Here is a 20,918-nt window from a genome sequence, read left to right on the forward strand (position 1 = left end):
ATCCATATCCATCCATGCCCATCTGTCCCCTCCATTCATCCCTATCCAGCAATTCCCCTCTCCCTGAGTCCTGCCCTTCCAATCCATGCCCATCCATGCTCCTCTGTCACCTGGCCCCTCCATTTTTCCCTATCCAGCAATTGCCCTCTCTCCCTGAGGCCTGCCCTGCAATCCATATCCATATCCATCCATGACCATCTGTCCCCTCTATTCATCCCTATCCAGCAATTTCCCTCTCTCCCTGAGTCCTGCCCTCCCAATCCATGCCCATCCATGCTCCTCTGTCCCCTGCCCCCTCCATTCATCCATTTCCAGTAATTCCCCTCTCTCCCTGAGCCCTGCCCTCCCAATCCATGTTTCTCTGTCACCTGCCCCCTCCATTCATCCCTATCCAGCATTTCCCCTCTCTGCCTGAGGCCTGCCCTGCAATCCATATCCATCCATGCCCATCTGTCCCCTCCATTCATCCCTATCCAGCAATTCCCCTCTCCCTGAGTCCTGCCCTTCCAATCCATGCCCATCCATGCTCCTCTGTCCCCTGCCCCCTCCATTCATCCATTTCCAGTAATTCCCCTCTCTCCCTGAGCCCTGCCCTCCCAATCCATGCCCATCCATGCTCCTCTGTCCCCTGCCGCCTCCATTCATTGTTTTCCAGCAAGTCCCCTCTCTCCCTTCCATGACCCCCCCTTGCATCCATGCGCCTCTCTCTCCCATGTCCCAGCCTGGCCCGCCCTCTTCTCCCCCCCCCTTCGCATCCATGCCCCCCCCTTCGCATCCATACATCCCTTTTTTTTTTTCTTCTGTTTAACTTTACCTCCGTGGCGGTTCGTGCAGCGAAGCGAAGGAGGCGGCGCTCCCGACGTCTAGCTTTCCCTTCGCTGTGTTCCGCCTTCTTTTGAAGGCGGAACACAGCGAAGGGAAGGCTAGACGTTGGGAGCGCCGCCTCCTTCCCTGACGCTTCGCTTCCGGATTTGTTTGGTTTGACGCGAGGGCGGGGCAGAGACGGCTGGCTGGCTTGAAGGCTTCACACCACGAATCCACGAACCCTTCAGCCTGGGAGTGACGTCAGATGGCTTCACAGAACGTTGTCCTCAGAACGTTGAGGGTGCGTTTTATTATATTAGATTTGCATAGGGTTATCAGTGGCTGCTAATGGCACACATTAGAGCCACGGAAAACCCCTTTGTGCATTACTCACTAAATAGCATTTGCTTTAGACTGGCTACAACCAGTCTAAAGCAAATGTTGCCAGCCCGGTACGCTTTGTGCATTGGGCCAAGAGGCATTGGCACAGGAGGAAAATATAGAGCTGCACAGGAGCGAGGTTAGCGGGGATCCCACAGGGATCCCCTCCAAGTCTGCAGGGATGGACACGGGTTTCCTGCGGAATTGTAGTGCCAGGCCAACCTACTTATCCTTTTCTTATGTCATGGCAATTATAGTAGCACTAAAAAAAAATTAATGGATATGGTTAATAGCATTGAAATTCCCACTGAGAGGGAAAGTTAACATGGGCTACTGTTAAGTTGGGTTATCTTAGCACAGGGGACGGGTGGGAATGGAAGAGATTGCAGTGGGGAGAAGGGGATGGGTGACATTTCTGTCCCCCGCGCAGCTGTCAAGAGGAAATGTGATGATAGCTGTAGCTATTTTTTCCTGCAAAAATGGGCCTACAAGCCTTGACACACTTGTTTTGGGCTGGATTCTATAACTGACGCTCAAAAATTGGTGTTGGAAAAAAGTGGCACCAAGCGCAATTCTATAAAGGACATGTCCTTTATAGAATCATGCTTAGCACTGATTCCTGTGCTTAACTTTAGGTGCCAGATTCACGCCTGCTGAAGCAGTACACTTTAAGAACGTATATAATGTTTCAGAATGCCCGTCATGCCCATGCCTCCTTTTGAGTGGCATGCTCTTACAGTTAGGTGTTGTGCCTTTATAGAATAGTGCACAGCCAGATGCATGTATAAATTTTGGGTGCCAATTACCCTCAATTGGTGGTTAGCACCCAATTATTGACTTAACTCATTTGCCAATTTCCATGGTATTTTGGGTGCACACATCTAGGTGCCATATATAGAATCTAGGGGTTTGTGCATTAATAAACTGCTGTGCATAATTTTGCATCACAGCTCATTAATACCAAGTTTATATAAACGTCCCTGCCACGTGGGGCCAGTGCCAGACTATTGGGTATCCTAGGTGAATTTTTAGTGCCTTCCTTCCTCCCCCCCCCCCCCCCCAAATTTAACTTTCAGGTCAACAGATCACACCTCACCTCATCTATACTTGATTACAAGTTCTGCATTTATCCAAATATTTATTATACTCTAAAATAAGCAGATTGTGACTCCCAGCAAGAACCTACATTTGAAAAATAGCAATGCAAATGTTAGAACAGGAGAACCTGAGCTCATATTTCACATACTCTCGCTTAGGAGTGAGGTTCATTACTGTCACAGTGTGTACAAAACTAGCCTATTTGGAGACCCTGCACCTTCAAGAGACCTTATTTCCCTGCTGTGAGAACAGAACAAGACAGACTGCTACAGATCCCTACATAGGAAAATGTAGGAGAGAGATTCTGGAAGCTGAATTTAGGCTCTTAGGTAGAAAGCTGAAGTCCAGATCCACCAAGGTAGCATTTTCAGAAATGCTCCCCATTCCAAGCGCAGGACCCAAGAGGCAGGCAGAGGTCCGATGTCTCAATGGGTGGTTGAGATGATGGTGCAGGGATGAGGGATTTAGATTTGTTAGGAACTGGGCAACATTTTGGGAAAGGGGGAGCCTGTTCCGAAAGAATGGACTCCACCTTAATTGAGATGAGACTAGGCTGCTGGCACTAATTTTTAAAAAGGAGATTGCTTCCTCCCCCCTCATTTTTGTTTAAAAGCTGCACTGTCACCCGAGAGTGCATGCTATTGAAACAGGACATTTAGGAAATCACAATCGAGAAGTTTCAACAATGGTGAAAGAAAGCTGGATGTGTTTAAAGAGAGAGCAGGGTAAAGGATGCACATGATTCCCCATGAACTTCTAAGCAGCTTGTATGCAAGGAAAAAACACAATTTGAAGCGCCTTTATACAAATGCTAGAAGCCTAAAAAATTAGACAGGAGAGTTAAGAGTATATAGCACTTAATGATGAGGTAGATATAATAGGCATCTCAGACTTGGTGGAAAGAGGACAATCAATGGGACACTGTTAACAGGGTACAAATTATATCACAATGATAGAGGGATCAAATTGAAGAGAGGGGGGGGGGGGGGTTGTGCTATATGTTAAAGAGGAATGGAGTCAAACAAAATAAACATTCTACATTAAACATATAGCAGTGTGGAATCATGGATAGAAATTTCATGTGAAAAGGAAAGGAGTATTCTTGTAGGGCTACAACAAAGAGACAGATTACAAAATGTTTACAGAAATTAGGAAAGCTAGAAAATTGAGTGACTGGATAAATGTTAAATCAGGGAGCGCCAGGGAGATAAAATTCCTATCAAACATATAAATGGCGAGTGACCGTACTCACTTGCAAATCCGCAGTAGAGACTTCCCTCTCTGTCCCGCCCCTGCGTCAATACGTGATGACGGGGACGGGACAGAGAGGGAAACTGTGCGAAGCTGCTGGTGTCGCTACCGCTTCCCCCCCTGAGGTCGCCGCCGCCACCCTCCACCCGGCCCGGGCCTCTCTTCGGTATTGAACTTACATCGGCGAAACGCAGCACGCACAACAGCTGAGCTCCCGTCGCCCTTTCTTCCCTGCCTGTGTCCCGCCCTCACCGACGTTACGTCACACGAGGGCGGGACGCAGGCAGAGAAGGAAGGCTGACGGGAGCTCAGCTGATCTGTGTGCTGCCTGCGTTTTACCGAAGTAAGTTCAATACCGAAGAGAGGGCCTGGGCCGGGTGCAGGGGTGGGGGCGGCGAGGGGAGGGGGCCTTGCCAAAACCCCATACTAGCCCGTTTTAACGGGCTCAACGTCTAGTATGTCATAAGTGACTGCTTCTTGGAGCTAACAAGAGGGGGAGCCGTTTTAGATCTAGTCCTTGGTGGAGTGCAGGGCAAAGTATAAGAGGTAATGGTTTGGGGTCCACTGGGAAACAGTGATCATAAAATGATCAAATTTGAGCTACTATCTGGAATGATGTACTGTAGCAGCATTTAATTTTCAAAAGGCAGCTATGATAAAATGAGGAAAATAGTTAAAAAGAAACTAAAAGGGTTGGCTGCAAAGGTTAGGACATTAAATCAAGCATGGATGTTGTTTAAAAATTCACTATTCACACACATAAATGGATGTGGAGTCACTCAACTCTTCAACAGAAAATAAATAAAAAAAACAATGACCCACTAGTGCAACAAAAAATATGTGGAAGTATGGCACGTTACACCGTGAGGAAGGAAAAAAGCCTCGAAGAGCTCCAGACCTACAGAGCTAGAAGCGATCTAAATGATCAATTCCTCATCATTGGCTGAAAAAAACCTTCCTCAATATTTGTCAAAAACTGGAACTGAATTCTCAAAAAGACAAACTTCATATTTCAAAAGGTGCAGCACACGCAAAACTCAACAATACATTCACTTAAAGTGTCAGATGCTGTCACCAAATATTGTCCATATGAAATAGGAAAACCAATTTAACCTAAAGAACTGGCTTTGAAAAGTGCTCGCCCTCCACGCAGGCAAAATGTCTGGAGGCATTTCTAGGGGTGGGCAATGCAAGAACACATATAAATTTGTACAGTCAACCTTGTTTCTGATGGGAAAACATACCTACAGTGAAAGCAGGTGCCAAACTCTATTTTGGGGGGGGGGGGGGGGCGCAATCTGAAAGCAAAACTACAAAGATATTTTTGTCTTGATTATTGGTGCAAACCCTGCAGCAGTGGCGTAGCCAAGGTCCCGGGCCCACCCACTTTGGGCTCAGGCCCACCCAGTAGTAGCACACCTATGATGTGGCTGACAGGGATCCCCAAGCCCCACCAGCCAAGAACTCCCAACAACTGCCCCTCCTGCATACCTTGTAAATAGCAGATCTTCACCTGCAGCAAGCAGCGACTGATACGTACTGTTCGCACCAACCCCACAGCCTTTTCCCCCTGATGTATTCCCGCCTATGCAGAAACAGGAAGTTGCATCAGAAGGAAGGCTGTGGGACCAACATGAGCTGTGTGTATTAGTTGCTGCTCACTGCCGGTGAAAATCTGCTACTTAAAAGGTATGCGGGGGAGAGGGAATGTTTGAGAGACCATATGGCATGCAGGCGAGAGAGGGAGAGACCAAATCACTTGTGGGACAGGGTGGAGTTCTTCTGCCCACCCATCTTAGGCCCAGGCCCACCCAAAATTGGATGTCTGGCTACGCCCCTGCCCTGCAGTTAAAAAGTATCCATGGGGTGTGCACCGCTGTTGGTTCATCGGCTCATTCATGCTTTCTAATAGCATAAACCATGGACATTTGAGGGATAAGCACAGAGGATTCCTAATTAGGAAGAAGTGAAGGGAAAAACAGAGATGGCATTAAATTGGGATGTGAGTTGGAAGACTGGATGAGCCTCTATGTACCAAAAAAGGTTAGGGATCACAACTCCAAAGAGGGTTATGGAAAATGAAGATGTTATGATCACCTGGGAGAACCCAATTCTAACCAATGAAAAGCTTAAAGAAAACCGGATAACATGCTAAACAGCATTGATAATAATGGTGTTCATAGCAAGTTATTATTCTGAGCATTGAGTGCAGAAACAAGATTTTCAAGTACCAAGCAATGCAGTCCGGAACCAATAAAATGTGGCAGAAAGATACAGAAATATTCCTTATTGGATTGGCTGCCAAAGGTTTCATTGAAAGGAATTTTCAAGCACCCCTGGACAGGTTGCCTATGTACATCTTATGAACTCCAGAAGGAAGCTGGTCTATGGCACAATGCAAGCACTACGGTGAATGTTAGCAGTAAATTTGAGAGATTAGGATCATTTGCCTCATACCCTGGTTTAGGAGTGTGGTTCATAGCTGTTATGATATGCACAAAATTAATCCATCTGGAGACATTGCCCCCAAAGAATTCTTATCTCCCCTCATATTCTGATTATATGCTGTAGGTCTATAAATCTGTCTCCTTCCTGTATATATGAATATGCAACATCCAGCTTGCTTTTATGAATTTGTTGTTTATTATAGACACTCAACAGTCTCTTTGAGCATTTTGAGGAACTGCATCTTCAAAGATTCTTCAGAAAACTGAGTGCATTATCCTTGCAAAATGTAAGAACCTGTAGATACAAGTGGCAGTTATTAGCTGTGAGCGTGTATGATCTTGCAGTAAACACCATAATGTGTTTTGGTTTTTTTTTTTGCAAAGTCAGATGTAACAGTCAATTGAATAAAATGTCCCCTTTTGTTTTGTTTAAGGGAGAGAGAATTTTACAACGATCCTGTAGGAAACAATTAAATTAATTGTTTCCCGTAATACAAGGTCTGGCAGAAATAGAGTATACAGTTTCATGGAACTCTGAAAAAGCAGGAAAATGTGAGCACTGTAGATTGCTTCCAGCAAGATTCTGTTGTAATAAGTTTACCAGCGGGCAATATTATCTACCAACAGGGTAATCCAGCCCTGATTTTACTGAACTGCGTTTATTAATTTGTTGTTCTGATTTCAAAGTAGGCTGTAATACAGTGGTTCTCAACCCAGTCCTCAGGACACACCCTGCCAGTCAGGTTTTCAGGATACCCACAAGGAATATGCATAAGGTAACTTTGCATACAGTGGAGGTAGGGCATGCAAATCTATCTCATGCTTTTTCATTATGAGTATCCTGAAAATCTGACTGGCTGGGTGTGTCCGAGGACTGGGTGGAGAACCTCTGCTATAAGGCCATGCATGCAATCAGAGTAAAATCAGGACTAGATCAATCCACCTGTCAGCAAAAATAAAAACTGGAAATGGATAACAATTTTTTATGCCAGTATCAGGAGAGACAATTATCCCTTGACTTTGCTTCATACTGTGCTGCCCATGTGTCCACCACTGAGAATGGTTTCCACTGATAGACTTATTCCTGGCTCTTGCAAGGTGTCTTTGTTTTAGATTGTTTGTTCTAATAGAAGGCTTCCCAAACCTGCCCTAGGTACCCCATAATCTGCTGAGTTCTCAGGATATCTACAGTGCATATGCAGGAGATAAATTTCATACACTTGGTTTCCCATATTGTTGGTATTCTGAAAACATAAGTACATAAGTATTGCCACACTGGGACAGACCAAAGGTCTATCAAGCCCAGCATCCTGTTTCCAACAGTGGCCAATCCAGGTCACAAATACCTGGCAAGATCCCAAAAAAGTTCAATACATTTTATGCTGCTTATCCCATAAATAAGCAGTGGATTTTCTCCAAGTCAATTTAATAATGGTCTATGAACTTTTCCTTTAGGAAGCTGACAAACCTTTTTTAAATCCCGCTAAGCTAACCACCTTTACCACATTCTCTGGCAACGAATTCCAGAGTTTAATTACACGTTGAGTGAACAAATTTCTCATCTTGCTTGTCTAAAACAGGTTAAGAAAGTCCTATTTTAGAACAAAATTACCCTGTAACAAGATCTGCAGTGAATGACAAGAGAAAGGTCAGTGTCAGGTAACTTATGTCGGTGGTGATATTTCTAGATTTCTAGCTGCACCTGCATAAGCTGATGGTGATAGAGTTCTACTGCGGTTGGTTGTAGGATGATTAGTCTTCAGAGTGTTCAATAAAATAATGAGTTTTTAAAATGTTTTATTTCTGCACTCAGCATAGGAAATATTGTTAATCACAATTAACATCCACTTGAGATTTAAAGCAACACCATTTGTTTGACAAGTCACATTATTTTGGGCTTTTTGACTAGTCTAGCATTCTCCCTTATTAAGTCCAGGCCACCTATTTTAGTCAACAGCAACCATTCGCAGGAGTCTTCTTTGGCTTTCTGTTTGAACTTGAAACCATATTTAGTATGTTAGTGTGTGCTTTGCTTCAGGATTTCATATCCGGTATGTTGATGGGATTCCTGCAGGATCCAGCTTTCCTTTTTGGGATATTTAATAGATGGTTCGGATCAGGGGCTCATCAGAAGTTTTTTAGTAAAGGGCCTTGGAGAAGCTGTATGTTCAAGGCTGTCTCTAAATTCAGTAGGCTTTGATGATAACCAGAGATCCCAAAGTCTGCAAGGCTGCTCCAAGAAACCTTCTTCCCTTCTCCTGTCTCCTTTTGCAAGTTTTCACTCTCTCTTTTTCTCTCTCTCTCTTGCTTCCCCCTCCCCCCTCCCCATATTACTTTTTGTGACTGTGGCACTGTTCTGGAGCTCTGGGATAAGCCTGCTGCCTCACATGTTTCGTATAGTATGAAAAATCCCCAGTTTCCATTTATGGATAAAGGCACTTTTTATACTTTCTCAGGAACGTGCTTAAGAAACAGAAGAGCTTCAGGGCTGCAGTCCTGAAAATTGGAAGAAAGTGTTACTTCTTCCTCTTTTCCTCCCTCCCCTAAAGATTAGACTGGAAATAAACATATATCACATACCCTTTTTGCAAAGACTCAAGAAAGCATTCTGTGAAGCAGAAAGAAGAAAGTGGGTCAGGAAATGTAGGTCCTGTTATAATGGTTCCTATAAAAATGTGCCTTTCCAAGAAATAATCATTAGCTCATTTTGATTCTAATCTGTGTATTTGTCCTTTTCTTTTCAGATGTAACTTTAAACATGATGCCAAGAAAAACTGACATTTAGCAGACTAAATAAGCAATTGACTCACTATGAAGGTTTTGCTTGTTACTGTGAAATCCACTACTTCTACCTATCTGAGTGCAAGACCATGTATAAGGAGTGATAAAGAGCATGCAAAGTGCAAAGAAATGTAAAAAAAAAAACCTCTCTCTGTCTCTCTCTCTCTAAACATTTACACTTTCTTTTCTTGGTCCAGTTTACTCTAAGTATATATTTTGGGAAACTATTAAAAGTAATTTACATGTCTGCAATTGTTTTCCAAAGGACACATCATCACTTTAGGGGGAAAAGAATTGTACAGCTCGGAATCACTTCTATTGACCTGAAATAGGTAACTGATACATAGCTAACAGTTTCCAGTGCAGGCTCATAGCATTCATGTATGGACAGGAGCACAGGTGGTGGAAGCAAGGGGGCTTGGGAGGAGGTGGCTTTACAAGGTTATCCCTCCTCCTTCATCTTATCTTTCCAATTGAGGAATTCTCCCACTCTATATAGTGTGGCTGAAAACTCAAAGGAGATTTGGACTGTCCTAGCTGTGAGCTGTACAGGTTCCGAACTCTCCAATTCACTCTCTGCTTTACTAATTGGACACCTGTAAGTAGTTACTGCAAAAGAAGCAGTTTTTGTGCAAGGGGTGTAGGGAGTGTTGGGGAGGGGGGGGGGGGGGAGAACAGATTCAGAGGGCAATTTGTGCTATCTGGATTGCATAATTCAACTGTAAAGTATGGTGGATCTTTACAGAAAAGAAATATTAACTTGGAAAAATAGTTGCTCAAAAGCCCACTGTACTTCCAAATTGTATTACAACTATTACATATTGCTTTGGAAGTTTGACAGTGTGGCATATTCACTGGCCATCAAGTCAAGTCAAAGTATATTTGGTTTGAGATATAACCTTTGACAGAATATATTTGTTTCTGTACATGATTCATGATGTAGCATGCCAATCGTATATATATAGCAAAGTACAAACCATGTATTATATATTAATATTGCTATGGATATAGTTGTATGTTTGCAGTTGTATCTTGGTCACTAATTTTATACAGATAGTTTAAACTCCAGGTGGCTTGTGTATATAGTGTCATTTTCTGGGTTTTGAAAATATGTACATCCATGCACATGAGCTGCTTATGAGAATGGCATTGAAGGTGAGCTACAGTTGCTCATATGAACAAAATCATCTTATAATAAAAATTATTTTTATGGAAATGAATGTTAAAATCCTACGAGTATTTAAGTTCAGTGTTCTTGTAAAGAGTACTTCATGTAGACACTGCATTCATAATAATAGTAATAACTTTCAAAGTTGTTTGTGACCTACTTTAAAATGTTCATTAACAAGAACAGTCTTTTGATTGTGTGTGTGTGTGTGTCAGAGAGAGATGTATATCTAAGAAAAATTTGAACAGCTCACCAATATTGGCTAATTCATTATTCCAGACAACTGGCTTAAAACATGCAATACTAGAAATGAGGACTTGAAGAACATATCCTGGTACAATTTTTTTTAATCTCAAGGAAGGTTTTCTTGTAACAGTAATGAGACAGTGCAAAATATCCAGGACATGTAGCAAAAATCCATTACAGAGTAAGATACTGCTAGACACATGTTTGCATAGATTGTTATCTAGTTTCCAAGGCTGAAAACAATGACTTACTTGACTTTGCAAATAGGTTGAGTGGTCAGTAATGCAAGTCCTCCGGGGCCACCAACCAGGAAAGCCTTTTCTCAGGTCCAAGATGAATGTGCATTAAATCATGCTCTGTGCACCAGATTTAATTTACAGATAGTTTCCTTTACCTACAGTCCTCACCAGCCTCAAGTAGTGAGGAGTGCAGCTTCATAACTTTGGTGGCCAGTAGATGGCAGTATGGAAGGTAGCATCCTCCTGCAAGCTACAGGTCCTCTGTCTTTCTACATTTCAGTATTAAAATAAAATGACTAGTATATCGTGAAAAAATAATGCTACCAATCTACAACCATGACCTTAGTCTGAGCTCTTAAGCCATAAAGTTTACCGTAGTGACAAGATAATAATGACAGACTCTGAAAGAATGTAATGGCCCATTATTATACAAATGCTAAAACAAGCTGAAGTTGACTTTAGATCCAGTTGTTATGGAGTTCTCTTTACTTAATGTTTGGAGGAATGTTAAAAATTAGTTTAGACTGCTTTGAAGGATAGCTTCAAATCCTAAAGTAAAAAAAAAATAAAATAAACTAGGAAGGGTTATCTTTAAATAAATTTTCACAGAAAAAGGACTGGTGCTTAGTTCTACAGTGTTAGCACTCTGACCTGCTCAGCATAAACACTTGATTTTTATTATCACATTGGCTATGCTCATGTTATTCCCTAAAAGGTATCTGCTTTGGGTTTGTTATCATTACATTTTTCATGGAACAGCTTGTGTTGAGAAGAACATGACCATATATGGTAATACACTTACTGTAGATGCAAGGAGGGGATCCCACGGTACTGTGCAAATCACTTTGAACTTGGGACTGTTTCATTGGTGATACTTGCTGAAGTGCTGTCTGTTCAGCTAAAAAGGAGGCGACTTTGATTTTTGTTTTTCCTTTTCTCGTTGTCCTGTACAGATCCAATTTTAATGTGACTCACTTTTCAGTTCTATACAAGAATCTGGGCCTCACAGGTTCAGCACTAAATGTCAGATAGGTTTTCTTGTGCAGGAAGTGGTTGGAAGCAGTTTAAGATAAAGCTGCACTTGGAGTGGAGGAGTAGCCCAGCAATTAGTGCAGTGGCCTGAGAATCTGGGGAACCAGGTTCAATTCTCACTACAGTTCCTTGTGACTCTGCGTAAAAGTCACTTAATCCTCCATTGCCCCAGGTACAAAATAAATACCTGTATATAATATGTAAACAGCTTTGATTGTGAGAAAGTGGTATATCAAGTTCCTTTCACTTGATGCATTTTATACATCTATCAAGCAAACAGGATTTTCCTCCCCCACCCCCTTTAAAGTCCAGATACCACACTGCTTTTCCTAATTCTTATCCTTTAAGTGTGTGTGCAGTAAAACTTTCAACCCCATGTTCAGATGCACAATAAACTGAACCAGCTAGAGCAGTACGTTCTATTTTTAATTTGATGCTGAACATTACTTTTAGAGAATAATGTATGGTATATTATTAGCTGTTAAAAAAAGACAGCAGATGGTTTATTTGCTTTTGGGACACACTGGATCTTACAAAAGGTTTTCTCCATTCTGTGACTGTGGGGGCCCTTTACTAAAACTTTACAGATGCTAATGAACATTAGCATGCGCTAAATGCTGGGCACCCTACTTTATACCTATTGGCCATGGGGCACAACCCTAAGTTTTAATCAAAGGGCCCCTATGCGAATAAAACTTAGTAAATTTGGGCCCATTGTGAAATATGGTGTAATGCAGTTTCCGTTCAATAGAAAATCAAATGTATCCACTTTTAGGCATGCGTTTTAAACTGTATACTCTTATCTAAAGGTCAAATCAAATGTGCATTCAACGGTAGTAGATCTGGATAGAAGAAATGCTGTATACTACCACATGAAAGACCTTGGTTGGGTTCTTTAGTTCGGACTTCTGCTCCATGGGCCAGTTGGCACTGGGGATGCTATGAAGGCAGCCCTTAGGAGGAAGGGAGTCCAAGTCACTGTGCAGTACTGACACATAGGGAATATAAGAACATATGTATAACCACACTGGGTCAGAACAGTGGTCCATCTAGCCCAGTATCCTGCTTCTAGCAGTGGCTATTCCAGGTCACAAGTACCTGGCAGAAACCTAAGTAGTAGCACCATTCCATGCTACAAAATCCCAGGGCAAGCAGTGGCTTCCCCCATGTCCATCTCAAATAACAAGACTATGGATCTTTCCTCCAGGAACTTGTTCAAAACTTTTTTAAACCCAGATACGCTAACCGCCATTACCACTTCCTCTGGCAACAAGTTCCAGAGCTTAACTGTTCATTGGGTGAAAAAATATTTCATTCTATTTGTTTTAAAAGTATTTCCATGCAATTTAAGTGAGCGTCCCTTGGTCTTTGTACTTTTTGAATGAGTGAAAAATCGATTTACCTCCACCTGCTCCACATCACTCAGGATTTTTTAGACTTCAATCATATCCCCCCCCTCAGGTGTCTTTTTCCAAGCTGAAGAGCCCTAGCCCCTTTAGCCTTTCCTCATATGGGAGAATTTCCATCCCCTCTATCATTTTAGTTACTCTTCTTTGAACCTTTTCTAATTCCGCCATATCTTTTTTGAGAAATGCTGACCAGAATTGAATGCAATACTCATGGTGAGGTTGCACCATGTAGTGATAAAGAGGCATTATGAATAATTTTGGTCTTATTTTGCATCCCTCTCCTAATAATTCCTAGCATCCTGTTTGCTTTTTGGCTGTCACCGCACACTGGGCAGAAGATTTCAGCGTATTGTCTATAATGACACCTAGGTCTTTTTCTTGAGTGCTGTCTCCTAAAGTGAACCCTAGCATCAGATAACTATGAGTTGGATTATTCTTCCCAATGTGCATCACTATGAATTTGTCACCATTAAATTTCATCTGCCATTTGGATGCCCAGTCTTCCAGTTTCCTAAGGTCTTCCAGCAATTGTTCACAATACGAATGCATTTTGACAACTTTGAATAGTTTTCTTGTCATCTGCAAATTTAATCACCTCACTCGTTGTTCCGATTTCCACATAATTTATAAATATGTTAAACAGGAGTACAGATCCCTGCGGTACTCCACTATTCACCCTCCTCCATTCAGAAAAATGGTCATTTAACCCTACCCTTTGTTTTCTGTCCAATACCAATTCTTAATCCACAGAAAGGCATTGCCTCCTATCCCATGACTCCTTAATTTTCTTAAGAGTCTCTCATGAGGTACTTTGTCAAAAACTTTCTGAAAATCTAGATACACTACATCAACCGGTTCACCTTTAACCACATGTTTATTTACACCTTCAAAGAAATGAAGCAAATTGGTGAGACAAGATCTCCCTTGGCTGAATCTATGCTGACTCTGTCCCATTAAACCATGTTTGTCTATGTGTTCTGCAATTTTATTATTTATAATAGTTTCCACTATTTTGCCTGGCACTGAAGTCAGGCTTACCGGTCTGTAATTTCTCAGATCACCCTGGAACCCTTTTAAAAAATCGGCATCACATTGGCCACCCTCCAGTCTTCAGGTACTATGGACAATTTTAACAACAGGTTACAGATCACTAGCAGCAGATCAGCAATTTCATGTTTGAGTTCCTTCAATACCCTGGGGTGTATACAGGGCCGTGCCTAGGGTCTCCGGCGCCCCCCTGCAGTTGGCCTCTCCGGCGCCCCCCCCAGTTGGCCTCTCCGGCGCCCCCCCCCCCCGAAAATGAGCGCTACACTACCCGCGCTCTTCTCCCCAGATCCTTTTTTTTTTTGTTTAAATTTACTTCTCCGGCGCGCGGCAGCGTAGGCAGCGTTAATGAGAAGGAGGCGGCGCTCCCCCGCCCCGACGTGTCTTGCCTTCGCTGTGTCCCGCCTTCTTCTGACGTCAGAAATGACGTCAGAAGAAGGCGGAACCGAGCGAAGGGAAGACACGTCGGGGCGGCCGGGGGAGCGCCGCCTCCTTCTCACTAACGCTGCCTACGCTGCCGCGCGCCGGAGAGGTAAATTTAAACAAAAAAAAAAGGATCGGGGAGAAGAGGGCGAGGTAAGCATGGTGCGGCGGGGCGCCCCCCAGAGGATGGCGCCCTCCTGCCATGCTTACCTCGCTTACCGCGTCGGCACGGCCCTGGGTGTATACCATCCAGTCCAGGTGATTTTTCACTCTTTAACTTGTCAGTTTGGCTCATTACATGTTCCAAGTTCACCAAGATTTTTTTCAGTTCCTCCACATTGACACTATAACAATTTGCCTAAATTTAAGCACCATCCCCAGATTCTATATACACTCAATTACAAATGTGGCCAAATTGGCACCACTGTTTGCAGTTTCAGCAGAGAGGCCAGAGTTGCACAGGCAGAGTAGAGAAGATTGCAACTCTACTGCACGTCCTGTTCCTGTAATGTGAATAAACTGAGGATGCTGATTTTTAGGGATGTGCATTGTGCACCCAAAAACGTTTTGTAGGTTTTTTTTTCAATCAAATGTCATCAACAGCATGCATTATGCGCATATACCCCCGGATTCTATAAATGGTGCCCAAAGTTGCACACATTTTAATTGTTACAAGCCAATTAGCATCAATTTATTTATTTATTGGGATTTATTAACCTCCTTTATGAGGAGATTCACCCAAGGTGGTGTACAGTAGGTACAGTTTAACATAAAACTTATAATTTTGTTAACAGCATAACAATAGTAAAATAACCAAGAATAAACACAAATACAATAAATGAGGTAAACTTGAAAACAGTAAATTGAAACCTAATAATAGAACTACCGTGAAACAGTAACAAATATGTACACATTTAATAGCACTGGAATTCAAACACCAGAGATATAATACAATGTTAGCATAATACCTCTGATACACCTAATAAGTGCATTAAAACAGTCAACTAACATAGATATGATGCTAAAGATTTTCTACAATATGGTTTACCATATAGATGAGGGACCAAGGGCAGACATATGATAGGAACAAGATGCATGGGATAATTTGATGGTTAGCTAAAATCAAGGCAAGTTCTTTGTATAGTTAAGCAAGAGATAAGGAACTGATCTAAGATACAGTGTATGTAGCAAGCTAGTCCAGGTGCAGAATGAATATATAGTCAGTCACCCTATTGGGTGCTGACAATAAATTATTGGTGTTAATTGGCAACAATTTGGATTTACACGTGCATCTTGCTAAGTACTATTCTATAAAGATGCACATGCAGATCTTTTAGTATGTAACTGAAAAGGAGGCTTGGCCACGTGGAAGGCATGAGCGGATAAGGGGGAGTTCACTAAAGATGTGAACAGTATTATAGAATTGAAGGGATCCGTGCCTAATTTACATGCAAGTATTTACACCAGGTTTTAGTAGGTATAAATCCTCGTGCCCAAATTTGGGTGAGGATCCCAGCGCTATGCACTATTCTATAAATGGTGTCCAACTTGGAGCACTATTTATAGAATGGCACTTTTTTTGGTCCATAGTGCATGCTGTCCTTAAAGAGTATGCACTATTTGCACATAGTATGCACTTTTTCCTGACGCACATGCATGTGCAAACCGGTATGCATATATGTGGTATCAGGAAAACGCATGCACTATGTGCAAAAGGCACACATGATCCCCAAGTTTCTATAAATGGTGCCCAAATTTGCATGCGACTCTGAAGGCTGCACCCAAATAAATTAGATAATGAGCAGTTAACCATCAATGATTGGCTGTTAACAATCAATTATCAATGTTAATTGGTGTTAATTTGGATTTGCACGTGGATCTGGCTGTGCGTGATTCTATAAAGATCCGTGCCCAAATCCTCTCATGCAAAACCCAAAAGGGTGCCTGGCCACGGAAGGAACATGGGCGGGGTTAGGGGTATTCACAAAAGATTCATGTAGTGTTACAGAATGCCAGGGATCTGTGCCCAACTTACGCTCCAGGATTTACACCAGGTTGCAGCTGGCATACATCATCATGCCCAAAGTTGGCGCAGGAATCCCCTCTAGGCACTATTCTATAAAAAAAAGTGCTCAGCCCAGAGTGCCCTTTATAGAATGGTGCTGAGTGTGGATTTTTCCCAGCGCCTAATTTTCAGTTCCCTTTACTAAATCCACCCTATATGCACATAGGAGTCCTTTTATCAAGCTAGGTTAAAAAAAAGGCCCTGCTGTATTGGCGGGAGTCATTTTTCTCGCGCGCCAGGGCCCTTTTTACTGTAGTGGGTAAAAAGCCTATTAAAAAATGGCCATGCAGTAAGATTACTCTTATCGTATGGCCATGCAGAGGGGAGCACTTGTGGCAGTAAGGGCTCCTGCGGTAACGCGCTGCCCGATTACTGACGGGTTAATGCCATGCTAAAAGCTTACAAAATATTTTATCGTTGTACCAGAAATGGCATATGCTCAAGGTGGAACTAACACTGGAGGCAACATTAGGCCAGCGGTAGTTCCAGGTTGCCACATGGCAACCCTTTTAGTGCATGCTCTGGATGGTGAACGACATTTGTTTCAAATGAATGACCATCCATACCAGTTTTCAGTTCTGCCAGTCTTGTACCTTTCATAAGCACTACATTTGCCCATAACAAATGAAGCTGATAAGTAAAGGGACTTTTATTTTATTCTTGTGATTTTCCATGTTCTAAGTCCCTTTCACAAGCTCAAATCTCTTATGATGACTCCAGAGCCTGTTGGGTTATCAGTTTATTTTCAATGAATATGTACAAGATAAACTTATTTATTTTAGCAAATTTATTATGTGATAAACCGCAATACTGCCTATTGTGGTGTACATATGAACCCCTCCCCCCATCCCCCACAGAAATCCAAGCTACACACAAAAACAATACTAAACAAACAGGTAAATGCAACAGCAAAAAAAAAAAACAACCCAAACAAACAGAAAATTAATCTCATTATTTAGACTCAGTATATGTAATTTACCTGTTGAATATTCATTGGATTGGCTCTGGGGCCACCAGGACAGGTTTGGCTCTGAAGTCACCCTAATATGACTGTTGGAGAACAATGTCATTAGTTGAACAGGTTGCATCTAATTAGAATAAGCTATGCTGCTTTCCAATGATGAGGGGGTTTGAATTTGCTTCTCTTTGAATTGCAGACCTTGAATTTGAGAAACGTTATCAACGCAGGCTACCATTCAGACGAGTTATTTTACTCAAGGTATGCTATTTTAGCAAGGGTTTCCCTGTGCTAAAATAGCATGACTTGTGGTAAAGCAGCCCATCTTAACAGTAGCCCATGTTGATAACGGCCCCCCCCCCCCTCAGTATTCAAAGGGGAAATATCGAGATAATTGCAGCAATTATTTATTTATCTATTAGGATTTATTTACCACCTTTTTGGAGGAATTCACTCAAGGCTCACTTAGCCCTCTGCTATCTGGCCCACTATATTCAGCAGCATTTCCGCACTATAATGATCCTCAAGTTTCAAGGTTTTTTTTTCAGAGCTTGCTATCTATTTATTTATTTATTGCATTTATACCCCGCTCGGTAGCAGGCTCAGTGCGGCTTACGTAGCATGGAATTACATAGTATCACAGAAAGAACACAGCTGTGGCAATAGTAGAGGTATGATGTGGTTGTTAGGAAATAGGTTGAGATAGGTGAAATGGGCAGGGGATGTAGGGGTAGGAGAGGTAGGAGTGGTGTAGAGTGGGTTCGTAGTTAAGTTTGGTCAATTGGGTAGGCTTGTTTGAAGAGGTAAGTTTTTAGCAACTTTCGGAAGGGTAGATGGCCGCTAACTGTTCGAATGGGTCTTGGTAAGGCGTTCCAGAGTTGGCTGCCTATAACGGAGAAGTTGGATGCGCATACCCCCTATTTTGAGCTTGGGTCCCCTCCAAACCTGCAGCACCTCCTTAAACAGCTAGTGGGGATGCAGAAGCCCCACCAGCCAAAGAAATGCAGTGCCTGAGCTGCTCTTCACGTCCTTGTGCTGCTTCGGTAATGCAGAAGTCCGCGGCGTACCTCCTGCCACCGACACCAGGACTTCTCACACATGCTCAGCAAGAACTCAACATGCTCGGGGCATCATGGAGTTAGCGGCTGGAGGCACACCGCCGACTTCCGCATTACAGAAGCTGGGCAAGGAGGTGGAGAGCGGCTCAGGCACCGCATTTCTATGGCTGGCGGGGCTTCAGCATCCCTGCCAGAAAACATACATTTAACTTACATGCAGGGAGAGAGGAGTAATGTGTTGCTCCTCCAGTCCACCCATGGGCCCCCTCTCCCAAATTGGAGGGCTGAGCACGCCTCTGGTACTGGGCAGGTTGGACAACATAAATAGAAGTTGTAATCTGGCTAGATAGCTGGTATCAGCACTGAATAGTAGTCATACTCAGATAACTTTCATCAGCCACCGATACCCGGATATTCAGCAGCAGTACCTGGATATGTTCCTACATTGAATTTCTGGGGTCTAAATCAGCCCATGGTGGCCATTCTTGATAAAACACAGTTTGCTACTGGCTGAATATTGACTAGTAAATTTTCTGAGAATTCTTTATAATGTTTGATTAAGCAATCAAAATAACTACTTGTTTTACTTTCACAGGTGACTATTAAGTCAAAATGTCACAAAAACCGCTAAGTGATGATGAAAAATTTCTCTTTGTGGACAAAAATGTCACGAACAACCCACTTGCGCAGGCAGACTGGTCGGCTAAAAAACTGGTATGGGTCCCTTCGGAGAAGCAGGGATTTGAAGCCGCAAGCATCAAGGAAGAAAAAGGGGATGAGGTTTTGGTGGAACTGGCAGAAAATGGAAAGAAAGTTACATTCAGCAAGGATGACATCCAGAAGATGAACCCACCTAAATTCTCCAAAGTGGAGGATATGGCAGAATTAACATGCCTGAATGAGGCGTCTGTGCTGCATAATCTAAGGGAGAGATACTTCTCTGGATTAATTTATGTAAGTAGCTGCCAAATTTCATAAGTGATGCGTATTTCTTAACATGTCAGTACAGGACTTCTAGTTCCTTCTCCTCCTCAATTGAAGGGAGATGTCCTCGGTTTAAATGAATTGCTCACTTATCCATCTTATTCATCTCTCTAAACTTAAATGATATCACTCTAATCCAGAATGAATATAGTTCCTTAAGCCTATGAAATATTTTTTGTCTTTAAAAAAACAATCTCAAACAGATCCCCTTATTAAATTTGGAAGGTCTGGCAATGAGTGTTGGTTCCTGGACAAAAATATAGACCAATAGCAAATAATGATCACAAAAGCCTACCTAGGCTGCTTCATTTTCTGCTACAATATTTGTATCTGTCTTGGTTGTATTTGGAGGAGTAGCCTAGTGGTTAGTGCAGTGGACTTTGATTATGGGGAACTGAGTTCAATTCCCACTGCAGCTCCTTGTGACCCTGGGCAAGTCATTTAACCCTCCATTGCCCCTGGTACAAAAATAAGTACCTGAATATATGTAAACCACTTTGAATGTAGTTGCAAAAACCTCAGAAAGGTGGTATATCAACTCCCATTTCCCTTTACCTGATATTGTCTGTACTCTGATTTGATGTATTGCACTACCGGTCAAACTTTGTAATCTGCTGTGGATATCACTTGCTGTAGATCAGCAAGTATTAAATAATAAAATATTGTACACTTTGCATGATCTCACATTACCTTAATTTTTCTACTACTACAGATCTTCAGGGCTTGTCCCATGCTTTCTTGAATTCTGTTACCCATTTTTGCCCTCTTCACCTCCAGTGAGAGTCTGTTCCAGGCTTTTGCCACACCCTGCAGTTTCCTCCTGCTGCTTTTGGCTTCCAACTCATCCGGAGCCAGATCCAGAAGCCTTTATTTGCAATTACTCAGGAATGTTACTTTGCAATTCCCTACTGGTCACAGCAGCAAGAGTTCTCAACTAGGGACTATAAACCAGAGCCCCACTCTGAACTCTGCAAACACGAGCCCTAAATCTCACCTCTAAGTGTCACTTTTGAGTAGCTGCCACTGAGTCACTGGGCTGGCCCCAGGCCCTTTTTATAAAGAAATAACTTTTATCTTCCTAAGTCTCCAGCTTCAAGTCATAACTGTAAAAGTTTCCTAGCAATCAAACTCACAGATTAAGGGCTAGAAAGTTGTAGTTGGGCCACAGAGGTTGCTTAACTGCGATCTGAGCTTCCAGAAATGTGACCACAAGATGCAAAAATAGAAAAGCTTGCCCTGGAGCAGTGGTGTAGCCACAGGTGGGCCTGGGTGGGCCGGGGCCCATCCACTTAGGGCTCAGGCCCATCCAACATCAGCACATATTTAGTGCTAGCTAGTGGGGTGCTGAAAAACTGCTTTCCACTTCAGCAGTCTAAGCTTCCTAAGCTGCTGATACTGGCCTCCGCATTGGGGGGGGGGGGGAGGGGGAGGAGGAGAACACTTGGTGCCCACCCACCTCTTGAGTAGGCCCACCCAAAATCTGCTATCTGGCTACGCCCCTGCCCTGGAGGAGCCCGTTGGACCAGTAAG

At 42.8% G+C, this 20,918-nt stretch overlaps 1 protein-coding gene across 2 annotated transcripts in view; it reads left to right on the forward strand.

Moving 5' to 3' along the window:
• Positions 1 to 9,254: 9,254 nt before the first annotated feature.
• Positions 9,255 to 20,918, forward strand: part of MYH11 (myosin heavy chain 11) — a 215,621-nt gene continuing 203,957 nt past the window's right edge. For both annotated transcript variants that reach the window (XM_030212270.1, XM_030212271.1), the window contains exons 1-2: positions 9,255 to 9,360; positions 19,000 to 19,358. In XM_030212270.1, coding sequence (XP_030068130.1) covers positions 19,017 to 19,358 — 342 coding nt within the window. In that variant the 5' untranslated portion in view covers positions 9,255 to 9,360; positions 19,000 to 19,016. The remainder of the gene's footprint in view (positions 9,361 to 18,999; positions 19,359 to 20,918) is intronic.

The sequence above is a fragment of the Microcaecilia unicolor genome, chromosome 8, assembly GCF_901765095.1.
Source record: "Microcaecilia unicolor chromosome 8, aMicUni1.1, whole genome shotgun sequence".
NCBI lineage: Eukaryota > Metazoa > Chordata > Amphibia > Gymnophiona > Siphonopidae > Microcaecilia > Microcaecilia unicolor.